This window comes from Dermacentor variabilis, chromosome 7, assembly GCF_050947875.1.
Source record: "Dermacentor variabilis isolate Ectoservices chromosome 7, ASM5094787v1, whole genome shotgun sequence".
Taxonomy (NCBI): Eukaryota; Metazoa; Arthropoda; class Arachnida; order Ixodida; family Ixodidae; genus Dermacentor; species Dermacentor variabilis.
The window spans coordinates 77077921-77105345 of NC_134574.1; the positions used below are offsets into that span (position 1 = coordinate 77077921).

Consider the following 27425-nt stretch of genomic DNA (forward strand, 5'->3'; position numbering starts at 1 on the left):
AAACGCCTATGTTCAGTCCACCCTAGAAATACTTTGAAGCAACAACCATCGCTCACAATTTCCGATTACTGTATTTACCTGATTTTAATGCATGTTTTTTCGCATGACAATTGGGCAGAAAATTGGCCCTCGGCTGCTTCTCATGCTCGCCAGCAACTGCAGCTTATGTAACCGCAAGGTTTACTGGGAAACGGTGGCAGCGAATCCTACGCACAAAGGCGAGCTTTCTCGTAGAAATGCGACATCTTGCGTGGGCCATGATGCGGCGGAGTCGAGCGCCATCTGGAGGTGTTGGAAGGAACCAAGCTTTATGAATGGTAGAAACACTGAAAAGGGGGTTTCTGTTTGAGTTTCTGCATAACAGAATTATGTTTTCTCATATATTCAAATTACAATCCGATGCTATGATGTCTGTAGGTTGTGTGTAAGTTGTACTTTACGATTTTTCTGACGTATATTACTTTAAGAAATTCAACTACTTGAGTAACTTCTTGCGCTACACGGAGGGTTGGGTATGCATGGTTGAATTTGCATTGCCCAGCGTCCCACATCCCACTTTCAGCAGGACTTTGGATGCCAGCAATGCCCATGCCCATGCCAGACCTCGAGGATCGCGTGACACATATGTCACGGGTCCCGCCTTCACTTTTTTTTCTCTTGGGCTTTTTTTTTTCTTCGGCAATGCACACTTGGCTGTTGAGCTCGTTCTCGCAAAAGTTGCTTGGCATGCAGCTTGTGAACAGCAGGGCAACCAAATACATCGGCGAGGGAATTCTTAAATTCCGACCATGTCTGGAACTCTGCTTGATGGTTGTTATACCACAGGCTGGCCACTCCAGCGAGGTAGAACAGAACATGGCTCAGTTTGGCCGCTTCGTCCCACTTGTTATGGTCGCCTACCCTGTCGTACGCCGTGAGCCATTCGTCCACGTCAGTGTCGTCCGCTCCAGTGTAGATAGGAGGGTCGCGATGACGAGGCACCCCGGGACACGCAGTGGGTGCAGGAGGAGGCGTTTGCTGGGAGGCGTCTTGGGGCATGGTAGATGGTAGGGTACGGGACCCGAGTTCCAGGATGATCGTCTGAGGGTACCCCGCACACTCCACCAATTCTAAAGGTGTTTATTTGGCAGAGCTCGGAGCAGCGCAACGTCGACGGGCAGGGCAGTCGCAGCTTCCAAGCACGAGAGCCGTTGCTGACCAGGAGCGCTCGACCCACTAGCGTTTAGAGCCAGTAGCACTGAACCGACTAGCGTCTCTCTTCGCTATACACAGTACTTTGTTGAGGATGACTAATTTACGACATCGCGGAGCCGTTTGAAACCAGGACGAAGTTTAGGCAAACCCGTGTACTTCACATAATTTTGATGCTGACTCAACCGCTCCCATTGCAGCTCCCGTAGACACTAGCGCCAGAGTTCCCTTGAGTAATTACTGTCTGAAACTCTATGGTTAGTAGCAATGACGAAAGTCCCAGCATGTTGCCTCCGAGATCTTTGCATGAGCCACGGGCACTGCCTAATCTCGTAAAAAATTCCAAGTAATCGCACGCTCTAGGCTATGAGTTACTTCCGGTGGGTGCTAATGCAACACTTTTTTTTCCAGTTTCGGTTTCAAAAACGGCTATTTCTGCTAGCTTTTCACGGCATTTACACTTGTATATCAAACGTAAAGTTTCGCATGGAGGCTCCTCTACATCTGCCCTATTAGGCTTCTTGCATGGTCCAAAACTTTGTCACAGTTTGCCCTTCAGACAATGCCATTGCCATATCAACTGGCGGGGATCAGGTCCAAAAGCAGTGGTTTCCGTTACAATTCATTTTTGTTTGTTTCTTAAAACAGAGAACGTGATTTAGTGTGGTGCAATGCCGAGAAGGCCACAGAATTAAAAAAGAAGAAAAAAAAAATAGATAAGAAAGCAGTGGCATGCTTGTTGTGCAGTGAAGTGCAGCGGGCCCTAAGTACTAACCGTGTGAGTCTCGCATAGGCCCGAGCTGTGGCCTGGCCCACCAGTGCACACAGGTCACCCAGGTTGAAGCCCTGCAATAGTGACATGCACACACACGTATAATACTCAGCGCTATTGGGAGGGAACAAATGGCTGGGTTAAAATGCCCCAGTCTAAAGAAATACATTCACCTACATCCCTAGAGTTCAACATGAGACCCTCATTATGCAAAACATGTGACTTGAGGGCATCTTAATAGCTGTTTACTAAACGAAGAGTCCGGAAAGAACAGGCCATTGAAGAATCGCCTATCCCCACGATGACAACACGATAACGATGACTCTAACAAAGATGTCACTGTAGCCATAACTAAAAAGAATGGGAGACACAGTGAACGCAGTTTTGAGATTTTAATGGCTGTTGCGGTAAAAGTGTTCGACTAGTGGCTCTGAACTGAATATGAATAGCGTTGGGAATCGTTAGAAATGACAGTACTATACAACCTCCTGTGGCTGGCATCTCTCGTACTGCATGCACTCAGAATTACAAGTGAGGGATGAATTCTATATGACCACTAAAATAGAACAGCACTTCATGCCATTGCTTAGCTGTCCTCCTGCGTGGCGTTTTCAGCAACTTGTTTTTGTGGCTTGCTGCTATGACCTGTCGCCACAGGTCGGCCCCCAGAACAAGCAGGTATTCATCCACCAGTATTTTTGCAGGCTCTGTACCCTCTCACACTCGCTCGTACTCGCTCCCTTTCTTACTCACGCCTGCTTGTACTACTCACAAACATCCATTCGTATTCGTAGCCTCCTTCATTACCACTTACTGGCACCCACTGACACTCATGTTGGCATCCACTACCGCTCACAGGCCCTCGCACACATAAATACATACTCACGTCTACTCACACTCGTCGACAGTCAATCCTGTTCATACTCACCCACTAGCGCTCTGTCTCTTGCCTGTGAAATTAGTATGGAGCGAGCATGAGTCAGTACATTTGTGAGTGAGTATGGCAAGCTTACATGTAGCTTGAAAGTAGGTGGGAAAACACCTTCACTGGCAAGAGTGGTGCCTGCAATGCCACTGGCGGTGCTTATCGCACCAGTGTTGTGAGACACATGGTAGCTGCAAGGGCACTGTTCATTCTGCCCAGCAGAAGTTGCCTTGCGTGCTGCATTGCAACAACACGTCCTACCCATGTGGGGTTATAAAACACCATCTAAGGAGTTGAGAGCACAATGCTAAACCGTGCTATCGCAGTCAACATTTTGTCCTTCGGGCGAAGCTGCCGTGCTTTGTGGTACAGTCGACAGCCATTTCAACAGACTGTAATATTCCAGTAAAAAAAGTTTGTTCTATCCAAAGATTTGTTCTCTCAAGAATTAGCCCCGTGGTATGTTGCGAAATGGCAGAACTTCGCATATACCACTGTTTGAACTGAAGGCTATCGCAAAAACGCTGAAAAGATTGAAATTAGAACGTGTAGATAAATGGGCTTACGTGGTAATCATACTATACCATGCAGCACAGTGGCTGGATGTCCGCCGTGTCCCGATGGCTGATTGCCAGAAAATTGCAGTTTCCCCACACAAAGGGGATATGTATACACCTGCTCAATGACAAGATCAACGGCAGGCCAGCTCCCCGTTACGCCAACCAACATTTATTGAACCAAGGTCAGTTGCAAAACTCTCCGCCCCTGCCTAACCTCTCGTAAAACACGTCGACGACTTCTGGTTAGACAATCCTGGTGCCACAATGGGCTCCCACTAGCAGACGACAGAACATGAGAGACAGTGGCACAGTCAGTACACTGTTACAAGGAGCTGTTCAAGAAATGATTGTTTATCTCTTGCACGGACTTTCACGATACTGGAATTTTTTCTTTGAGTTTCCATCGCTAAATACATTTGAGTAACATATCAATTTAGGAAGAATAACTGGATGTGGGCAAGGCTGAAATGATGGCTTTCCACAGCACATGCGAGAAATGACGATGTTCAATGAAAAACGTGCAATATTTCTAAGTTTCTGCGTGGAACTATTAGCAGTGCTCTAACTATAGCTTGTTCTCATGACGCCAGGTACCACTTATAGATCTCAGCTGAAGTTAATCAATCGGCAACATTTACTTCTGAAGTACCGAAAGTTGGGTGAGTTGGTATGCATTCATATTGAGCTGGGCGCAAACAAAGGGCAGAGAAAGGGCTCATCTGATCTGTTTTCTCTGCTCTTTGTCTGCAGCTTCTTGCACTGCTTGAAACTTTCTTAAATATGGGAATATTTACTTCTAACTCGCTGCAGTAGTACAGTGGCTATGACATTGTGCTGCTCAGCTCAAGGTCGCGGGTTCGACCTTGATCATGGTGGCCACATTCCGATGGGAGCAAAACGCACAAACGCTCATGTACTTAGATTTAGCTGCACATTAAGGAACCCCCAGGTGGTGAAAATAAACCAGAGCAATCCTCAATGGCATGCCTGATAATAATAATGTGGCTCTGGCACATAAAGCCCAAGTACTTCTTCATTTTACACAGATACCGCAGGTGTTACTGCTCCCATTAGTTGTTTCCGATCAGTATTTTCCAGCATTTTTAGGCAGAAATATCATAGCTGTCCAATTTTAGTCCTCAGAGGAATGTAATTTTTTCTGGCGATGTATTAATGTGACCTGTATTTAGGATCCAGAGAAGCCAGTTTAGTTGGAATAGGCTGTTATTATTTCATTATAGTACAGAGGCAAGTGCGATACAGTCAAACCCATTCATAACGATACCAGTTTTAACAATATATTGGTTATATCAATGAGAAGCTGCTGCACCGTCAGTCAACTTTTGTATGTTTTCCATGGGGAAGCAACCTGCTTACTACAATGCCCTGATGCCACATTATCGGTTATAACGATGAAGTTTGGCTGCTAGGTGTCTCTGCCGAAAGGTAGTGAAATGTGAAATCCTTGAAAACAAAGAAAGAAAACGAAATTCGAGCCTTGCACGACGGCCCGCTGCCTTCGCCGTGTGCCTCTCTCTCGTGGCCCTTCCACCCCTCTGAACCCGAATGGACTGTGCCAACTGCGCTGCTCGCGTGTTGCTCGCTGGCTCTTCATTCAGCACAGTTCTGCAAACAGTTTAATTGCTCCCGTCTGTCTTTGGTTCTTGTGTCGAAATTGCCCCATGGTTTCTCAGGCTCACTTGACTCGCCGCCGAAACGGGAGATGGCTGATCCGCCCGCTGATCATCGGCAATGCACGACGTTGCAGGTGAAAAGAAAGCGCACGGCTATAGATTTGGAAACTAAGTGCTTCTAATCCATGAGGCGATCGTCGCAAATGTGCTTGCATAGGATAGCGACGGCGACAACGGCAGCAATGATACGGTAGGGCAGGCTGCCTCAACGTTGTCCTCATAGGAGGCCTGGCAGATGGTTCAGTCCCTCTGGGGCTTCGTTTTCGCAAGGAACCTTCCGCTGCACTACGTGGAGCAACTGGATGCCTTTGAAGAAGGTTGGCAAGCTTCACGCAAAGCATGGAAGGCTGATGGAGATGGGGTTTCCTCGTGCAAGCCAGTGAGAAAGCATGTGGCGAGATGCCTGTGGCGATCTCGCCTCAGCGTTTCTTCTGGATTTCTCAAGCTGACAGGCTGCCGCAGCAACCTTCTCCCCTTTTTTAAAAGGCCCTTTTGGGGCCACCAAAGCGACGCCGCGGCGATGCTCGCATATTGCTTGCCACCAGTGATCCCTCTGTGCAGATGTTATAGCAGCGCCATTCTTTTAATGCCGACAACCGCGGCTTGTTACAAGCGAATGGAGCACCCAGGAAGCAGTTAAATGAGTGAACGCAATCATCAGCTAGATGAAGGAAGGTGGTGAGGAGGGGCTCTGGCCGCCCTACCATTATAATTTTCTCACATCAGCATCGCTATCCCCATATTTTGATTTTTTTCATGCAACCCAGTTATAACAATTATCAGTTATAACAACAAAATTTTCGTGGCACTCAAATATTGCTATAAATGGGTTCGACTGTATACCTTGTTCCCACACCGCATGTTTATTTTTAAGTCCTATACACTAAAAGAATCGCTGTATAATTCTACAAATGCCATAACCTTATGTGGCTTTTGACACTTGTATTAATCTCCTGTACTTAAAGATGCACATAAATCACAGTTTATTCATGATCTTACACAGCACACATAATTACAACATACCACATTACTTACAAGTACATCGTCAGAAAATCATCATGAAGAAGTTGGCCGTAACAAATGCACAACTTATCCAACAGTTTCTTGTCAAAGTGAGGAATCTCTCTACCTCACACCGCATGGAGATCTGGACTGCGTGGAGCCCAAAAGAAGTGTGGCAGCATTTTTGCAAGTCATGTAACCACTCGTGCACTCAGGCACAACACATTGTCATATACTGCATTGGCATATGCAAAGCACAACAACTTTTTACAGACTGCTGAAACAGCAGGTGGCTACACTGCATGCCAACTGACAAGCGGGGAGTGAACGTGGGTGAAGCCTGCTGCGACGGCTGTGCCACAAATGTCACTGACAGTGGCGGCGCCATGCAACATCGCTAAGTTTGGCAACTGACCTTGGGTCTATAAACTCAGCTACAGCGTTTCCCACATAACGGTAGTCGGTGAAATAAACTGATGTCTTGATAAAACATTTCATGACAAGCGACGACCACTGAAAGACCTGTAGTACGAGGGAGAGCTGCGATACGAGGTAAGTTTATCTCGGGGCCCCCGCCTGACTGCTGCTGCACTGCATGCAAGTCGGCTTCACTGCATCACACGCTTCACAGTCTGAACGCCATGAATAGCAGCCTACCTTCTTTGTGTGAATTGATACAATTAAGACATAAAGAGTTCTGGAAACGATGCATATTTTTTATTGTTGGCAGTTCTTTCTGAAGCGCTGTATTACTATGGCTTCGAAACTTAGCTGATTAGGCCTAGCGGTACCCTCGGCACATAAGTATCCATGGCACTATGCCAACAGCAGTTGGCGGCGGCCAGCCACTTGTATCATGGGCTTGAAAATTCTCTGTTGGGCATTGCATGGCATGTCATTGTGAGAAGCTTGCCATTAGTGTATTTATTTTAAGTTGAAGTGAATTATATGTATTCTGTGAGTGGCCGGAAATAGTTCCGCACGCGTGCGTCTCTGCAGCAAAGTGCTAGTACATTGTACTTACACCACCTAGACAAATTTGCCCAGAAATCTGTCCATTGTATTTGATAGTCCATTATTACCAGGGTGTTAATAGCGGAGTCTGCAGCATTGATAATATAGACAGACTAAACTAAAAGACAAGAATGGCCTGTTATATCCCGAAGTGTGTTGTATTCAGATCCATCGCAATGAGCATGGACTGTATAACCAGTGGAAGGATCAACACACAGACATGTCAAGAGTTGAAAAAACCAACAACAGCCACTGCTGTGGTAAAAAGGATGTAGACTCACGGCTGTCCTCTGGGCCAGATAAGAGATGTCCACAGAGTTGTTCTTGGGCAGGCTCCACAACAACGCATCCAGCAGCTGGGCACGGCCCTCTTCGTCAGGGTACTGTGCGCATGAGCGGGAAGAGCATTTCTTGAAAATCAAACCCAAATCGTTTTACGGGGTTGAAGGCCCAGAGTAACACAGGAGGCTATGAGAGATGCTGGAGTGGGGTCATAATGAAGAAATAAGCGTGAGCGAGACAGGGATACACAAAAGACTACTCGCACTTACAACTAGATTTTTCATTGAAATGCAGATTACATACAATTGTGAAGGTAAAAAAAAAAGGGCTCATGGTAGCTTAGAAATGATTAGAAACTATTCAGAAAACATGACAAGTAGTCGTCGACACAAACTCTTTATTTGAAAGTTAATTCAATAACTGGCTAACACATCCCACACCTGTTCTTTTGATGTGAATTGCCTCACTACTTTTGCGTAACGTCTGAATATGATGCCTAGCCAGGATGATTGTGCTATTATTGCATCACGGTTGTATACAGTAGGTTCTGAATTTCTTTCAATAAAAAAAAAATAATAGTTGCGAGTAAGCACCAGTGTCATAGTCTTTATGTCCCTGTCCCATTCGCACTGCATTTTCATTATGACACCTTGCCAATTCGGCCAGTTGACGACTCATTACTGCTATACATCCATTCAAAACATCAGTGATCAGGCTATAATTTTATGTACTTCCGTATACATTGTGACTACTATGTGTTGAAATGAGATGTTAAAACGTAAAATTACCGAAAATGAGAACATTTTTAACCGTAATGAAAAGAGTTAAACAGAGTGTCTACCAAGTTGCCATTTCCGAATTCCCAGAGTTTTTCTTGGGTGCCATTGCAAACTGGGTCATAAGACGGTGGGTTCACGCGTGTAATTAAGGAATAGATACTGTATCCATTGAAAATTGCCTCTTTTCATGATATGCTGCACTGCAATACTTTTGCGTATGCTTTACCGCGCAACAGTGCTGTACTGAGGCGAAGCTGACTTTTAGAAACCATCATTATGCAATGCACTGTGCTTTCTGAGCTTTGAAGCCAATCACGAAGACCACAAAGGCGAAGTTGGTGCCATTGCTGACAAAGGCAAATTCTTTCAATGAAAAACACGGAACCGAATGGCAAGAAGCTTGAAAGGGAACATTGAAGCAGCTCAGCCTACTCTTGCCGCGGTGGTGGCTACGGCTGCCAGCGAATCTGCATGCGAGAGCGCCAGTTCGAAGTGGCGAGGTAATCAAAATGGCGGCGGTGGTGTTTTGATACAGTGTACTAGAAGGTAGTACACTGTAGTTTTGATTAATGCGGTTTCGGACCTGCGGTCGGCGGAAAAAGTCCACAAAATCGGGCGGCGAATTATTGGCCATTCGGAAAGTCAGTTGCTGACTGTGCACTGGCAGCTCCCCCAGCCGACGACATGGCATTAAAGATGATTCATTACAATTCTTCTCTGTTCGTCGAGCCAGCATTACAGCAACTTTCGTTCCCTGCTGATAAAATTACAGTTAATTTTCCCGGTAGAAGCATTAAGTCCTTGAGTTTCCCCTGAGTATTCCCAAACTATTCAATATCCCTGAGAATCCCCAGCTTTCCCCGTTGATAGACACCCTGTCGAAGGAATTGCCTTGTGACATTAAGCTGAGGGAAAAAAAAATACTGATTTCATGTAAAAGGGGATAGCAGGCGGAATATTGTATTGCTGTAAACGCATTGTGTGACTCACAATTAGGAAAAATTGTTTTCCAGTGAGTTGTTGAAAGGACTGCATAATGGAGTGTTGTGTGGAGTCAGAGTTCCTATTTTCCAACATTGAGCAGCCAGCACCAGACTCTTAGATATAAAGAGTATTATCACTATAACAAAAGCACATCTTACACAAAAATGTCTTCATTACGCCAAATATTCTTTATAAGCTTACATTTGTTACATGTTAATATTTGTGACAAATAGTTAAGGTTTACTTTGTTATATCTGATAATTTTATATATCATGTCTGTTATAGTGTTCAACTGTATTTTGATTATGGAAAAGTTTTCGAAACATGGTAGGTCGAATCTTCAGCTTCTCTAGTAAGCAATGAGAAGCACCTAGGCAACTACCAAAATTCACAAGATCTACCAAGCTGGTGTGTAAACTTCCGGCCAGAGGGACCACCTATACTCTGTTTATGTGTCTCTAATAGCTTCCTTAAGGAAACAACAGTGGCTTTGCTTCTTTATATATTCTATATGTATAATTCTTTACATATTCCATTTCATACATAGCAAGCTGCGGAAGCTATGAAGGTACTGTGGTAATAGAAATATCATTCTGCGCATTTTTCAGTGCTGTTGTTGATATGCAACATTTTCCATGAAATAACTACATCAGATATCACAAGTAGGACTTGTGGGCACAAATTTATGTCAAATCACATATTACCTGTGTAGATTTGAGCTTCCAGTAGGCGGCATACCATATTTTTTTATATAGCTCACACCCTCGATTACAGCATCCCGGAAAGAAAAAGAAAAATCCGCACATATAACTCGTGGAAATAAATGAATACAACGCTAAAATTCCCGAACCAGGACAAATTATTTTTTTTTCAACTGCAAGGCTTTTATTTTGTGGAATCCATGTGGGTTTTTTTTTTGTAGCAATTGCTACAATTGGGTGGATGTTTCATTTACCATTTATTCATTATTTCTCTCCACCTTGTAGGTTTCCACAGAACTATTATGTCAAACTCTTGCCTTTGCTTCAAGTTGGTGATGGGTTCGACTTTGCCCTGCCATCTGCTAACCGCCTGGTTAGCTCGGATGGTAGAGCGCCCCGGAAAGGCGGTGGTCCCGGGTTCGAGTCCCAGATCAGGACCAACTTTTCCTCAACTGCGAGGCTTTTCTTTCATAGAATCCATGCGGATTTCCATTGTAGCCATTGCTAAGATTGGGTGGATGTCTCATTTTCCCTTTATTAGCTTAATTTAACGTTCCTTGCTAATGGCTGCTTTAACTCACCGGGATTTCGATGGTGTGCAGGAGCAGGGGGGCCAGGTCTGGGTGAAGGGCATCCGGGTCGGCGGCCGTTGTGGCTACCACGGCTACGGGTGGCTCGTCCTGCTCGCTGTTCAGCATGCGAAGCGTGTCACCCAGGCAGCGGACCACCCGAGGATCTGCACACCCACATGATCACCTTTGACCTTTGCAAGTGACTGGAAACTAAGGACAACGTCAAACACGAAACAGCAAGACGGCATTAGGGCAAATATAATGTGTGGATTCCTTTCACTGGATTTTATTCCTTTCACATTATACACCAATCATGACTGGCCGAGTGATAACACAGATGGAGCGCCACTCGAACCCCAGACGAAGTGCAAAAAGGAATACTGTATTTACTTGCATAATGATCGCACTCGCGTAATGATCGCACCTCTGAATTTTGTCGTCAAAATACGATTTTTTTCCTTTCCCGTGTAATGATTGCACCCCGATCTTGCCACAGCGATATGTCGTGCGCCAAGTCTAGCTAATGATGATCGCGCTTACCATCTGTTAAATGCTGTCGAATGTCACGCGAACGACTCTTCAAGACATACCAAGCGGTCTGCACGCACCAAGCATATTTAAGCAGATGCCCCATTTTATTCCTTTCATCACTTTCCACATTTCCATGAAAAAAAAAAAAGAAAGCTACAACCAAACGTGCCTTGGCTGTACTATTTGTAGGCTTTATAATGGTTGTGGTCAACAACAACAAAAAAGGTGCCTTTCAATTCTTCTCGTCCGTACTCGTGGGCACGCAACAAATCGCAAGCGGCAATGATAGTAGCTACATTTGCACTGATACATTAAAAGTGTACCCTGTTCATACGCCGACACTAGTAACACAGCTAAGATTGCCCACCCTTAGCAGGAACGTGCCGTATTAGGATAGTAGTGAAGATAAATGCCACAGTTTCCGCAGCATGCCCACCATGTGTTTCTATGTCACTGGCAATTATGGGTGCCCATCTCTGTTTCTGTCCCCTCAAAGTGGACACGGCTATGTTATTGCCACAGACTTGCCAATATTAACAATATTATTCATTACTGATACAGAAGAAACTGTTTCAATGCGTGTAATGTACTCACGAAAAGAAAAACAATCGCGCTCGGCATGTGCGGCTTGTGCCGCCAGCCACCATTTTTTTTTTTGGTGTCCCGCACTGTTACAGCGGCAGCCGCCTGTTTGTTGAGCTGTTGTCATCCCGCAGCAAATGTCGGATGAAAAAGAATTTTTTCTTTTTGTGGGAAAATTAAAGGGACACTAAAGGTTACTATTAAGTGAACGTGGACTGTTGAAATACCATCCCAGAAACCTCGAAACGCTTGTTTCGTGGCAAGGAGAGACTTATTTTAAGAGAAAATGTGTTCTGAAGCGTCCGCGTACCTCTAGCACAGTTCAAATCGCCCGCCCTCCGATCGAGGAGTACTGACATCATGGTCTCATATTGACGTTGCGCCATCGGTGAGTAGAACGGCGTCCGCAGACGGCGCTACGGCTTTTCTGCGCAAAACACGAACGCTCAGCCAGAAACAGAGCCAAGACAGAGCCGACAGCAGAGCGAAAGCGGGAGTATGGTGGCTAGCGGAAGGAGAAACGCGCGACCATAAGCTGGTACTTTATTCTATGACGCAAACTTCAACGCTCGTCACAATGGACCCTGACAATGACAGATTGGCTCGCGATGCTGGGCTCAACTTCAGCGATTTGAGCACTGACGAGCGCGACCTGCTGCTGAGGGCTCGCGCTGCCGTCGTCGTTGCGTACTACGACGGCGGCCTCGACACCGGCTCTCCAAAGCGGGAAAGCAACGAGGGCTTTCCACGACATCACATGGACGTGGACTCCTCACTGCTTGTTCGAAATTAAAGTTTCGCGAGCCAGCAGAACCAGGCACAGCACGCCGCGATAACGAAACTACTGAAACTCCAAAGCATGCGCAGCGCAGAGTCGAGCGTGCAGAGTCGAGCGAAAACGAAACCTTTCGACACCCATACTACTGAAAGGTAACGTCAAAATGTTCTTTTTTCTTAGATTCGAATAGACGTAGACGTGTAGCATTTTCTTCCATCTTATAATCGAATGAAATGATATTTTTAATACGAGTAGTTGAGTATTAGTAACACAAATTATGAGGAGTGCTTTCGTCATCGGGCTAGTACCGGAATGTCGCTGGGGGGTCTCAAATCATGTCACGCATTTACCTCAATTTCTCGCCTGCTAAAGCTCTGTTCGCGATTAGATTGACGCCTTAGACGTTCTAGAACATTGCTCTACCACTTGAACTTGACTTTCTGGTAACCTTTAGTGTCCTTTTAAGCAGCGTAATGATCGCACCTCTGAATTTGCTGCAATTTCTTTTACAAAAAAGTGCAATCATTATGCGAGTAGATATAGTAGCATGCCCACCCAGAACAAATGAAAGTAGGCAACAACAACACAGCACTGAATAGTGAGTTCAGTTTATTGCAGGAACGGAGAATAATGCTGTAAAGTGTCACATGACTAAAAGCTAAAGAATAGTCATTGTCAAGATTAAATTGAAAGTGAAGAAGCTGAAACAGTTACGAAAGGAATTAATTAAGATAAAAGTATCGTAGAGCATAGAGGAAATATACCGTATTTACTCGAATATAATGCAAACACGATTGTAGCGTGAGGGCCTACTTTTCAGTTTGCAAAATAGAGAAAAAATAAAATTGCAAATGTAGCGCGAGATGAACAGAAAGACAAATGGTACCTTTTTTTTTTTTCGAGGAATCAATTTGGACACGAGTTCTCCTCACTTGTCATCATCTGAGGTGAGGACGAAGCTTTCCTTAGGTTACAAAGACGGCGCCGAATAAAACAACACACGAAGAAGGGGGACACGAGACAGCACGTGTCCCCCTTCTTCGTGTGTTGTTTTATTCGGCGCCGTCTTTGTAATCATGCTTAACCAATTAGCCCGCCAACACATGCTCAGTTTCCTTAGGTGGTATTCTCACGTGATCACATTGGGAAATAGTTTCACTTTCACAAAAATTTGCCTGACTCGGCACCCTGACAAGCGTTTCTGGCATTGTGCCAAGCTCATTGTCAGTGCCAAGAGCACTGTCTGTCATTGGTGCTACCAATGACAGACAGTCATTGGTGCTACCGTCCGAGAATCGTCGACTCATTGATGTCGAGCTGCCGAGCCGCGGCAGAGTTTCCCAGCTCCTCGGCCATCAAACTTGCTCCTCTCTCAAAGTGGCCATCATACTGAACATTGAGCATACTGAGCATTGCCATAACATTGTGAATGAACATAGTCAAAGCGCGAAAGGCTGCAGGGTAATGCAGCACCTTAACCGTAACTCCACTTACAAGCATATCAAAAATGGGGCCAATTCCAACAAAAAGGTTTTTATTGAGTAGAGACGTAAACGTATGGGTTGTCAGCCTAATATTGAAATCTGCGGAGTTTAGGATACTTCTATTAAAATTGTAAATTTTGCCGTTATCTGACTGTAACAAGAAGGTCGATTTCAGGCAACGAAAGTCATGAAAAAGTCGCATTACAATCGAGTAAATATGGTACTGTGTTTTCTTTAACTGAAGCTTAGAGGTAAATAAAGATGGGGGTTAAATTTGCTATAAACTTCATGTTCTTCATCAATGAAGAGGGAAATTAAATTAAATTGGAAGAAGTGACAACTTGCCACCGTTGGGAGCTGCACTCACAACCTCCACATGTAGTGCGTGACACGCTACTGTTTGAGCTGCAGAAACAGCTGTTCCCTTGGCAACTTTCTTGGTTATTTGCATACGTGTACTAGGTTGGACCACTGGAGGGTCAGGCAGTGCCACTTACAGCTACATCGGCAGATGTTAGACACCCACTAAACAGTAGGTCTCACATAGTATGTGAAGTTTACAGCAGGTAACTGGCCAACGAACCCTTGTTTGCTACCTGAAGCATCAAGGCCAACAGAGTTGAAACTCCCACTACACACGACGAGCGACAAGAATCGGGGAAACTGAAGAACTCAGTTTTGGCAACTACCAGAAAAATCAGTGGTAACTTGTGAAAAGAATGTTTGCTGCCTATCTGTGCCTTTCTTCCTTTTCTGTGCATACTCTGTCTCCTAATCCCACAATGCAACAAGTGGTCTCCAACATTCGTATTGAGGTGAACTCGAGTAAACACGCTACCTGAGCACATCAAGATAAGGTACATATGAATGGAAAGAGCAAAGTGCAGAAAAAGAAAAGTAAGAAAGGCAAGAGTACCAATAAGAAAAGAAATGAAGCAAATGCTAAAAGAATGGCTAGCAAGGGCTTCAACGAGCACAATGATCAAATGGTGGAAGCAGAAGGCACTCGCCATCGCCGGAGCCAACGTCCCTGTCCTGGCTGAAGACCTCCACATTGGACAGCTGCAGGAGGCAGGGTGTATATCGCTGTGCTGCAAAGGGAGCCACGGCAACACATTACAGCGAAGCTGTCAGTATCAATAAAGAAATGAGACTAGAAGCGCTCACAAATTTTATGTGCCAGATTTCATAGTTCTCTGAAAAATCTAGATCGCTCACAAAAGTTTATATTTTTTTATGCACTGCTTCAACAACACAGTTGTCTTTTATATTTAATTTGCTAAGGTAATTATGTTGGCTTGCCCCAGATGGTGCCAATACATAGGCACACAACATGTCCTCATTTACATGTTGCTTTAACGATGGAGTAGTGTTGACGAATGTAGTTCAGCTAGCCGACCCCAAGGGGCGCCGATATGTATTAAAATCAGAGAAAAGACTGATAGGACTGGATTTACTAAAGGCATAAGTGGTGGTACAAGTTAGATAAAGAAGTTTTGAGGAAGAGAAAAAATATTAGGGAGATATATACAAAAATACTAGAATGGAAAGCATGTACGTATAGTATACCCGATTAATTCAAGCAGACTAGGTGACCATTTATCACAGTCCCATTTCAAAGGGGATGCCAATAAATCACCATCAGCATCATCACAGCATTGAATTGAATTGAATTTTATTTCTCGTTCATTCAAACGAGGGTAGACTGAGACTAAAGGCATAAAGCCTGACAAAGGTCTCAGCCCCCACGAACGACAGGTTTGACAGCAGATCACACACATATGCACAATTTTGCATGTTACAACAACGTTGGTTACTGTGAAAAATTCATGGTAGCAATGTCCATGGTCATTCGATTCTTCAAATGTATAGTACAATGTACAGCAATGGCTAAGTGCAAGTAAGCATTTGAGATGCTAATGGTATGCTAAAATTGTACAACTATACACGAAATAAACGTCAGCTAATTTATGGAGCAATATAGAGCAACATGCGCAATAAAAAAAATAAAACATCATAATTGTGTGCCAAAAGTAATAAAACACTGGGAACAGTACGTGGATGCAAACATATTTGTGTTAATACAGAACCCAACAATAGATATTAAATGAAATCATGTGAATCCTGAAAAGAACAAAATATGTAATTCATGGCAGAAACATTTTTCATTTTTATTACATGCATTTATTCAATTTTAAAGTACATGTCTTCCCTATCTAACCAATCTCTTATTCTTTTAAATGTCTGTAAAGAAGTGTTTAAGGATACAGATGCACTGTAACTGTTCATTATTTTTGTGGACTGATAGAGAAATGTTTGTTTCCCGTAATTGGTCCTTGCTTTTGGTGTGTGTCGTAAGCTGTGTCTCAAGGAGTATCCAGAGAAGTTACATTCACTACATTGAGCGCTTGGATTTCTCTTTCCGATTTCTAGAAGAATTTGCATATAATATATCTTGTCCGCACGCAGCATATCATATTTTTGGAATAGTGGACCGGTTCTTAGATCTGAAAAATGGCCATAGTAATTTGCATATAAGCAGATAACTCTTTTTTGTAAGGTAATCAATTTCATGTAATTTGTTCTGGTGGTTGTACCCCAAACCAATATCCCGTAGCAAAGCTTTGAATAAATAAGTGCATTATACAGTTGTTTTTTCAGCCATAGAGGGATCAGGTGTGCAATTTTATAGATTACACCGATGTTTTTTGACAATTGACCGTAAAGGGAATTTACATGTGTATTCCATGACAATTGTTCACTGAAATGTATTCCCAGAAACTTTTGTTGTTTGACCTGCTTAATGAGGTAGTCGTTAAATTTTACTTGTATTCTACCATCAATTCTTTTATTAGGTGCCCTAACTATAATGTAGGTAGTTTTAGTTGCGTTCAGCTGTACGTAGTTTGTTGGTCGCCAATCAGTCAGATAACAAAATTGTATATTCATTTACACACTGCTGTAATTCTGTTGTGTTATCAGCTGTAAAGAACACATTTATATCATCTGCATACATTGCTAATGTTTGTGAACCTGATAAATCTGTAATATCATTAACATAAATTAGATATAGTAACGGTCCTAACTTTGAACCTCGTGGGACACCTTGATGTAGGGTAAGCATGTCAGATGCAGTAGTTCCCAGCTGCACGAACTGTTTTCTATTACATATATAACTTTTTATCAAGTCATTTGCAACGCCTCGTACTCCGTATCTTTCCAATATTTCAGTTAGGATATAGTGGTCCAATCGAATCGAACACCTTTATCAGGTCCAAAAACATAGCATACATACATACACGAGAAAGTGAGAGAAACAGACAGTAAATTGGATGCAAAAGATGTAAACAAAACTGGCACCATGGAGATTTATAAGAATGGCAAAAAGGTGATTAGAAAGGAAGAGAGAGAGATGAAGAGGAAAGGCAGGGAGGTTAACCAGATATTAGTCTCCGGTTTGCTACCTTACACTGTCGTTGGGAGATACGAGTTATAGAGAGGACAGAGAGGAAAGGGTTAAAAAAAATGCCCACCACAGACAAACACACACTCAGGAAAAGTCAATATGATAACACAAAGGGCAGCACCTTGCCGCTTGAGGCTCCAGTGGGTTGCCCAAGGGCAAAAACGTACTGGATGAGGCATGCATCTGCTGCATCAAAATCCTGCGCACAGCTTAATGGAATGTGAAGGTATTCACGTAGCGAAACTTGTAGGTAGCGTACACTTTCCAGGAAGCACAGGGATTCAAAGAGGATGGAAGCGTGGGTGAAGAAAAACCAGACATACGCTGGTGTCTGATGTTCCCAAATTATATTTTAGCAGAGCCCACTCAATCAGGCAGGAGCTTGATTACGCTGATTCCACTGTTCGTGCACTGTCAGCGTGCAGGGCGTGTCGTCGTCTTTTGTGTTTGGACCACTGTGGCACGTAGTAGTGCGCTACAGAAGCATTGACCGGTCAGTAGTCGAGATAAGCAAGAGACACTTAGAGGTAAAAGGCAGGACAGAGACTGACAGAACCGGATTCATTACAGACCCAAGTAACAGTACAAGATACATATAGAAGTCTTAAGAAGAGCAAAGAAAAGATTAAGGAGCTGTAGGCAAAATGGAAGACTGAAGAGCATCTATAGCATACCCGATTAGCTCAAGTAGACAAGGTGCATTATGTTGCTGCCCCGTTTCTTAGCCAAGCATCCAAAGCAATCACTGGGCAAAATATGCTATAGAAGGCCGCTCAAATAAATGTGTTGAGTGCCACTCAAAGTGGCAGTAGCCGACACGACAATGAAGACAACAGCACGATGACAGCACGAAAATGGCACAACGACAATGTATGCAGTGTAATGCTAGCACTCTACATGACAAAACAATAATCTGATTACAAGGCATGCCATGGCAGAGGACTCCCAATCAATTTTGACCAGCTGGAGTTGTTTTAACATGCACATCACGCATGGTACAAGCGTTTTGCGTTTTGCCCACTGCGGTCGGAATCAAACCTACAGCCTTCAGCAGCCCAATGCCATCACCAATGAACTACTGCAGTGGGTGCCAATGCCGTCATGACAACTCATACATCACGAACCCCCCAAGATTGAATTCGAGATAGGGAAAAAACAGGAAGACTCAATTCCAGTTGACATCTATGTAAAGCGAAGCCTTCTTGAAGTGATGGACTCATGAACCATGTGTGTGCGCACACATGAAGCGTGGTTTTAGAGCTATAAATATTAGTATTGAAGAGCAGCACGTTATAAGAAGAAAAGATTTTATTTGCAGTGAATTATAGACACACTGGATATCATACACACATATTTACATGCACTACACCATACCCAAATTATTTGCTTCAATTTTCAGAGGTGGATCCATAGTGTCGAGTTGCACTCGTGGTGCTTCTTATGCGTCAGTTTCTTCAAGTGCAACTGCAGATCGAAACAAGCCAAGCGCCTCAAAGTGCTGGTGCAAGAAAGTGCGTTATATGTCGCTTGTCGATGCATGCGTATGTGGCATTCGCCGTTAGAGGCCAGATACGTACAAAGAAGTGCCCAGAACTCGGCAAAAAAGCCTCGCTTTAAAAATTGAGCTTTGTTCTCTGGAAACTTCTTCCGCTGCCATGACAACATGATGATGAGGGTTTTTCTGGTACCCAATGAATGAGCGCATTGAGAACCAAAGGAACAGGCACAGGCTAATGCTGGAAAGCTGCAGCAGCTGTCCAGTGCCGGGCAGGATGCCTCACATGGGCAGCGATTGGTGGAGTTTAACAGCCAAAAGCAGTGCCTTGGTTTTGGGAAGCACCATAATGAGGCGCTATGAATCGATCCTGACCTCGTGGGGTCATTCAAAGCGTGTGGAAATCTCAGTAAAGAGGCATGCAGCTACGGCAAGGTAAACGGATGCAGGGGCACAGAAAGGGCAAAGGCTAGATAGGAGGTTATCATTGCAGCACTGGCCGAAGACAACTGTGCCATTGAAAATCTCTTGCCAAAGGTGCTATTTATTTTGCTATTAGAAGCTCTTCTATAGCACTTAAGCAGACAACACATGAACCTGGTGATGAGCGCATATGACGGAAGTCCCAGCACATCGCCTCCATAATTTTTGTGCCGTGGGCCACTGCATAATCTCGGAGATAATGCTGAGGAGCCATGCATTATAGGTCGTGCGTCACTTCCGGTGATTAGTACTGGCGGCATTTTTTCTTTTCAGTTTGAGTAGCGAAAATGCTTATTTTTGCAAGCTTTTCATTGCGCATCTGCTCATGCCTCAAACGTAAAATTTTGCATGAAAGTTCCTAAAGCTGCAAAGAGAGGCCCATGTTCGGGGATTGACACTGGCCTAACATTCATCGACGTCTGGCCACCAACGTGGGGCCAAACACAGTGCAAAACTTGACAAGTACTATGCCACTGTATCAGAAATTGTTATTTCTATAATGAAATAACAAATAGTTGTATGTTACCATGTTAGAAATAAGTGAGTAACACCAGTGAACATTGCCGACTAATAAAAGGTTGTAGGTGTTGTTCATGGGGCTATGTTACCAACCGCAAAATGTGGAGAGCACACTTCATGACAATGAGCACGAGTGCACAAATGCCATTTCTATGGCCAAAATAGGTAACTCCTATTCTGTAAGCATATCCACTGAAAGGAAAGCAATAAAAAATTTGAACCACATCTTCACATCTTGTGTTGTATTCATAACGTCATCGATCAAGGGTCACACCAGGAAAGTTGAGCGGCGGGGGCCTCATCTCCACTTAACGACACCAGTATTGTTGCACATGCCTTCCTTCCTCTGAGTGGGGCAATTACCTTTCATCAAGGCATTCCTGATGCGTGTCTCTGCCGCTGCCGCCGTGTCCCCAAGAAGTTGCTGGCAGTTGACCTGCAGCCCAGATGGGGATCAGGCATAACACACAACAGCATTCGATGCCGGTGCTCCAGAAACAAGCTTATTTTGCATGTTTACCATATTTACTCGAATCTAACGCACATTTTTTTCGTGATAAAATGGGTCCGAAATTGTATGCACGTTAAAATTGAGTAGGACCCTAAATCTGCATTACCATGTTGCCAATGGCATTTCAAAATGGCCACATTGAATGTGATTTAAGCCTAGCTGCCGTAGCTTCCTCCATGTGCTGTAGTATGTGTGGTCTACCGTCTGGCTTCCCATCCTCTGTGTTTTCTCAATCAGCGTGGAACTGCCAACTGCAAAGACACGCCAAGTTCATCATGATGCCGTCTTTAAAAGGAAAGTGATCATGTGTGCGGAGACGGACAGAAATCGGGCGACGTCACGGGTGTTTGGAGTTCCTGAAACTTGCATGCAGGACTGGCACAAACAGAAGGGGGGCATTTTGTTCCAGCTGCTGCTGAATATGGCGTGGTCACATAGGTCCTATCTTGAAAGCGATCTGCGATGGGGACAAAGCCTGCGTGTGTAGATGCACAGTGGGCCGATAGCTTCGTGTGCGCTGTGTTATCGTTGCTTAGTTCCCTTTCAAGCGAGAGGCAGCACGAAGGTGAATTCGCTCGCTCCTGCTACCGTGCTTGCTCACTCCAGAGTTTTGATAGCAAGTTTCCGTAGTCATCGAGTGAGATGTGTTCATGTTTGCTTGTGCATGTGTGACACCATGCTTGTTAATTTTTAGCAAGCGAATACTTACAAGTTTATACAGCCAATAAAGCTACTATCTTTACTTCGTATAGCTCTCTACTAATTTGCTATCGCAATCGACTCTTTGACTTTCAGGCAAAAACTGCGTCCTTTTTTATTCATCACAAATTTAGTGCTTTGGGAGTAAACGTGTTCTTCCAAATGAGGAATACTTGCATTTCTGTATGAAAGCATGAGGTGTGTGGGGCTGTAAAGGACTTTTTCCTTTTGGTCACAGAAAATGGGGGCGCGTTACAATCAAGGGTGCGTTAGAAGCGAGTAAATATGGCAGTCATCGATGTGGTCATTGCTTAGAGGGCTGCTCCCTGCAGAAGCATGATGCGGCTTCACAAATACTGCATTCCAGAAAGGTTTAGAGCAAGACTAAGCAATAAATGTTAAATAAAGTGCACTTCCCCCACCCCTCCCTTCTGTAGTTTACTAGTCGGAAATTTTCAATGCTGGCTAAAACAACCAAACATTTGGCATAATGGGTATGGGTGGGAGGGGGGTGGGGGCTAAAAAAGCCCAACATCTCTCAAGCTGATGCTACATTTGACTGGTCACTTTCGAGTGTTCAAGTGGGGCGGTTTACACGGAATTGAGTGCTTGGAAACCAGGATTCACCTGGTCCATTCAGAGTGCCAGACTTCAGCTCAGAGCACTTTAAGGAGTTAACACCTTTGAGTTGGGAACACAACTGAAATCCTAGAGGATTCTAACCGCGTGGCTCCTCAAGTTGCTCTGGGAGCAACTGAACATTTAGCTCAGGCACTGGCAGGTTAGGTTAGGTTAGGTTAGATGAGGTACAGATTAGGTTAGGTCCCAGCATCGGAACAAACTGTGCCATACTGCTGTAGGAATCAGTCATATGTACCATTGATGCAGAAAATCGCAGAGGCATGTACAACCAGGCATCGCTGCGCTGACCTGGTAATGGTGCAAGCCTAGGGAGCGCGTCAGAGCAGCCAGGGCAGTGCGCTTGCCGCAGCCGTGGGGCCCACTCAGCAGAACGCAGGGCGGCACACGCTGGCGTAATGGCCTGCAGAGATACAAACATGCACATACACACCAGAACTCACCTCGCAGCAGTCGTGCTGCTAATGGCTCTGTGAAAATACCCCTTCTTTAGAATGTGGGAACAATGCTAAGTACAAAACATCAGCCATACACTGATGAAAAACCTCGCACTACCTAATCAAAAAATCTATAAGCATCATATCTAATAATCCCGTATGACCATATGGGGTCCCATATAAAAGCCCGTACATGCCCGTACGTAATATGGAGCAAGTTTGATATGATTATACGAATGTATAGGAATCTCACATAAAAGCCTGTATGTGACACCTTCGTAAGATATATATGAGGACATAAGGGCTTTTATATGGTATCCCCATACATTCATATTAATCATATTAGACTTGCTTTGTATGCTATGTGGGAAGATGCGGGTTTTTATGTGGGACCCGCACATTCTGACGGGGATAAGAATAGGCAAAAATAAGGGCAAATGTATTTACGAAATATGTGCCGGGAGAAGCTACAGCCAAGATGGCAGAACAACAACACAAGCACTTCCATCATTCACTTCATCGCCTTGCTGGGTGCTTTCTTCAGTGTGCAGGAATAGCCTGTAGCAATATGTTCAATGGAATCAGCATTGAGTGCGGGGCATGTAGGTATTTTCGACAGGGCTGGCCTGGAAATCAAACCTGCATACATTGCGCTGGAGACGAACATCCCAAATTGAAGCTGACATATTGCGGTTAATAAAGTGCTGCGAAAGCTGGTACAGCCGGCTGCAACATTGCCTCCGGTATCTCCGGTGCAACCTGCGTCAGACACTGCTCATGACATCTTGGGTTGTTCCGCAACAACCACCTCGGAGGCCTGAATGAATAAAGTGACACTCGTACCGACCAATTTGACCACGAATTCGCCATCGTTCTTAGGCTGTGCGCAACACTCACGACGACTGAATGGTTACGAGCAGAAAACAGCGCTATATGACAGGACGATGTGAAGGACACAGAGCCCAGCGCTTACTCACAACTAAATGTTTTTATTTTTTCAGTCAGAACATATGTACTCTACCACTATTACGAAGAACAAAACAAAAACAGAAAAGGGACAGAAATTCAGCATGCGCAGGGGCAATAAATTGTAATCAATGAGACACGAAAGCTACCTCCTTTGGAAGGAGTGAAATCAAGGGGAGGCTTGCACATGCGTTGCCACTATTATGGTTGTGAAAGGCTTCAAAAATAATATGTGCGCGTTCGTCTTAGTATTTTGACAAGGAGGTCACATCTTTAAAAGACGGCCTGCAGCCGAATGAATGATGCTTTGAAGTGTTGCATTCTCTCACCTTGCCTCAACCGCAATGTTTCAGAGTTAAAACATGCATTTTTAAGGCTGCATTACAATTTTTAGCACACTTAAACCTAGCAGACTTTGTTGCCAAGAAAACAGCCCACTAAAGCACAGTCAAATAAGCAAGTCTTTCTTTTTTCTCTTTCTCCAGAAAGAAAAACAACAGCAAGGTGGTATTAGTAGGTAGTTATTGTGGCCTGTTATCTTTAGCTTTGCTTTGCCTACTACAAAGCAATAAAGAGAAACCTGGGTCCATGAGCAACTGCATGGTGATATCACAAGCAACAAAACAATTCTTTAGTTGTGGAGTTAAGAGTATCACGAGTTGTTGGCCGTCACTTTTCATGAAGACCCTCACTAATGCTGGAGTCATGTGTTGCATTGCTCTGATGCTTCTGGTGCCATTCCACTGCCTTGGTTATGGTTTTCTTCTGTTCTCCCATTTAGGGGGGGCTGCCACTTTCTTGCTCACTTAGGTTCGTAATGATGCATACTTCCAACGCTGCTGCATGCTCTTTGGAACGAACACCCTTGGGACAAGGAATTTTGGCGACAGACGAAACATCAGCGCAGCGGCACCACATTGACGGATGATGTAGTGCTGCAATGCATTCATAATACACCAGCACCCACTTAGTGTGCATATGATCAGCCAATGCAAATTAGAGCTGGCACTGGACAATTGCTGGCCTGTTCTGCCCATTGCTGCCACGCCTTACGCGTCCGGTGTTTCAATGTGTTTTATTATTACAATAGAGTTTTGATCTTTCAACTCCAGCTAATTTGATTTTTCACTTATTTCGATACCAACCGAAGCTCTTGGCCAGTGCCCGTGCATTTCTGTGGGCCAGAACTCCCGTTATTTCTATCCTAGAATTGGCCCTCACCGGATAATTAAAACTTGACCGGTTGGCACATGTGCACTTGATCAAAATCGTGACCCCAGTTGCGAACGCCAGTGGCTGCAGCATCTGTTCTGGCGGCGCTATGAAAGTGTTGTGTCAAAGTCACGTGATCTCCCACCAACAATGCCTATTCTCGGCCTGCCCTAAGGAGGTATTCAAGTGAAAATGGCAGCTCACAGTGTGAATGATTACTGCATTTACCCGTTTCTAAAGCACACTTTTCTTTTCCAAGAAAATCTGGCAATAGTGCCTGCACAGTGCAACCAGGTGCAAAACCACAGTCTCAACAGACAGTGCTGGAGCCGGCCCCATTGCCATTGACAACAAAAGATGGTGACAAAGAAAGTTCTCGTGCAGATGGTGATTACAGCACACTGCCTTCGGTCTGTCGTTACAAAAGCTCACTAAAAAGATCAAAAGATTACTTTACATGCAAAGCTAGAGGCAACAAGTCATCTCACATGTTTTTGACGTTCTAAAGAATACCATGCATTGCATCATGAACTAGCGAAGTGGTTAGTCTAAGTGTGGGCCACCGCCACATTTTCTATTGTTGCACAGTTGTTCAATAATGCTGAGCATAAAATGTGCAACGGGCCATAAAGCGGATGACATGCTGTAGTACATAAACAATAAAAAATAAACAAACTGTCATCTGAGAGTGATGACCATGGACATTAGGCGTAAACAAGTTTCCATTCTGTAAATGTAAGCTTCTCAGGTTTCCTTTCTTCTTAAAGAAGGGAATTGCGCTAAAAAAGACACAGACGAGTAAGGACACGGATGGGCGCAAATCCTTACTCGTCCGTGTCTTTTTTAGCGCAATTCCCTTCTTTAAGTATGTACGACCGACTCGCCCAACAACGTGCTTTCCTTTCTTCTGATTGCCAGAATCAAAGGCATGCTAGATTTTTGTTGTTCGAAAATCGGCTGAGTGTTAGGTTTATACGTCTTTTACGTACTCTAGTGTCATTTTTACATTTGTTTGCTGCTTTGAATGTATAAAATTTGGGTGTGAATTAGGTTCAGGAACGTCTTAGAATTAGGTGAATACTGTAAAATGAAGCAGCAGTGCGTTTGAGTGTTTTTTTTTTTACTCTGCTTGAATTCAACCCAACAGATAGAATAAATATTTTCAGTTTTGCTAAAGTTGAATTAATGGACATCAATAGTAAATTTGGCATTACTTATTGCTATTTAATGTAATAGCATAATATTGTTACGTAGGAAGACACCGACGAAAAGCTATTTACAAGTATATTTACAAGGCAATACGCCACAGTTGGCCAAGAGGCAACAGCCCGTGCTAGCTTTCAATCGTCGTCATCGTCTTCTTACTGCTCGGCTCTTCGTCATTGGAAATACTATTCCGTAGCACTTCTCCCGGTGGCAAAAGCGCCATTCCGGAGCGACTAAAGGCCAGACTCTGAAGCAGTGTAGTAGGCCTTGAGCCTACTGACGTGCACGACATCACTAGATGCCAGAGTAGATGACGAGGTTGAGCTCACAGGAGCAATTTCGTACGTCACACGCGTCACCTGGCGCAGCGGTAGGGCCCTGTGTATCGTGAAAGGAGCTTTTCTGAAAGTCCGACGTGACGAGAGGGCGACCACAGGAGCACGAGTGCACCAGGCGAAAACTGAACGTCACGGTGGCGGGCGTTGTACTAACGCTGCTGCGTGGTTTACAGTCCGTCAGTCGAGCACGGGCAAGCTGGCGTGCATGGTCGGCGAGGGCGATGGCGTCGCGCGCATACTCGGTTGTTGAGATCACAGCAGGAGGAAGCACCGTGTCAAGGGGCAAGGTCGGTTCGCGACCGTAGAGTATATAAAATGGAGAAAATCCGGCGGTGTCGTGCCAGGAAGAATTATAAGCAAATGTGACATAAGGAAGGGCAACGTCCCAGTCGTGGTGGTCCTTCGAAACGTACTTGGACAGCATGTCGGTAAGAGTACGGTTTAACCGCTCTGTCAGGCCATTGATTTGAGGATGGTATGAGGTAGTCAGCTTGTGTTGAATAGAACAGGAACGCACAATGTCGGCGATAACTTTCGAGAGGAAATTACGACCACAGTCAGTAAGCAGCTGTCGCGGGGCACCATGCACTAAGATAATGTCACGCAAGAGAAAGTCCGCGACGTCAGTGGCGCAACTGGTAGGGAGAGCCCGCGTGATAGCGTATCGGTTGGCGTAATCAGTTCCGACGGCTACCCATTTGTTCCCAGAGGATGACGTGGGAAAGGGACCGAGGAGGTCTAATCCAACATGAAAGAACGGTTCTACAGGGACGATGATCGGCTGGAGATGACCGGAAGGTAGCACCTGAGGTGTTTTCCGACGCTGGCAGGGATCACAGGCAGCAACATAGCGTCGGACGGAGCGAGCTAAACCAGGCCAATAGAAGCGGCGGCGGACTCAGTCGTACGTGCGGGTTACCCCAAGATGTCCTGCAGTGGGTGCGTCATGCATCTCAAAGAGCACAGTCTGTTGTAGATGTTTTGGCACGACAAGAAGAAGATCAGGGCCATCAGGGAGGAAGTTCCTTCGGTACAGAATGCCGCCCTGGAGGACATACCGGCGAACGGATGCATCGGTAGGTGTAGAGCACAGACGCTCGATGAGTACTCGCAGCGATAGGTCTCGGTACTGCTCATCGGCGATGTTAGCGAAGGCAGACACAGAGAAAATGCCGTCGGTGGTACTACTGTCGGCGTCGTCAGGCTCGTCTACCGGGTAGCGAGACAGGCAGTCAGCATCCTTGTGTAGTCGGCCAGATTTGTAGGTGACAGAGAACGAATATTCTTGGAGGCGTAAGGCCCAGCGACCAAGTCTTCCTGTAGGGTCTTTCAATGAGCATAACCAGCAAAGCGCGTGATGGTCTGTGACAACGGAAAAGGGTCGGCCATATAAGTATGGGCGGAACTTCGCAACCGCCCAAACTAGGGCCAGACACTCGCGCTCAGTGACGGAATAGTTGCGCTCCGCAGGCGAGAGGAGCCTGCTGGCGTAAGCAATAACACGGTCGTGGCCACGCTGGCGTTGTGCCAATACTGCGCCAATTCCGTGACCGCTGGCATCAGTACGGACTTGAGTAGGCGCAGAAGGATCGAAATGGGCCAG

General features: G+C 44.9%; 1 protein-coding gene across 2 annotated transcripts in view; it reads right to left on the reverse strand.

Annotated features, from left to right (window-relative positions):
- LOC142587546 (peroxisomal ATPase PEX6-like) overlaps positions 1-27425 on the reverse strand; it is a 91934-nt gene that overhangs the window by 25318 nt on the left and 39191 nt on the right. For both annotated transcript variants that reach the window (XM_075698627.1, XM_075698626.1), the window contains exons 10-15: positions 21955-22066; positions 20178-20250; positions 14862-14942; positions 10486-10640; positions 7440-7541; positions 1967-2037 (exon numbers count right to left, since the gene is read on the reverse strand). In XM_075698627.1, the coding sequence (XP_075554742.1) occupies positions 1967-2037; positions 7440-7541; positions 10486-10640; positions 14862-14942; positions 20178-20250; positions 21955-22066 (594 nt within the window). The remainder of the gene's footprint in view (positions 1-1966; positions 2038-7439; positions 7542-10485; positions 10641-14861; positions 14943-20177; positions 20251-21954; positions 22067-27425) is intronic.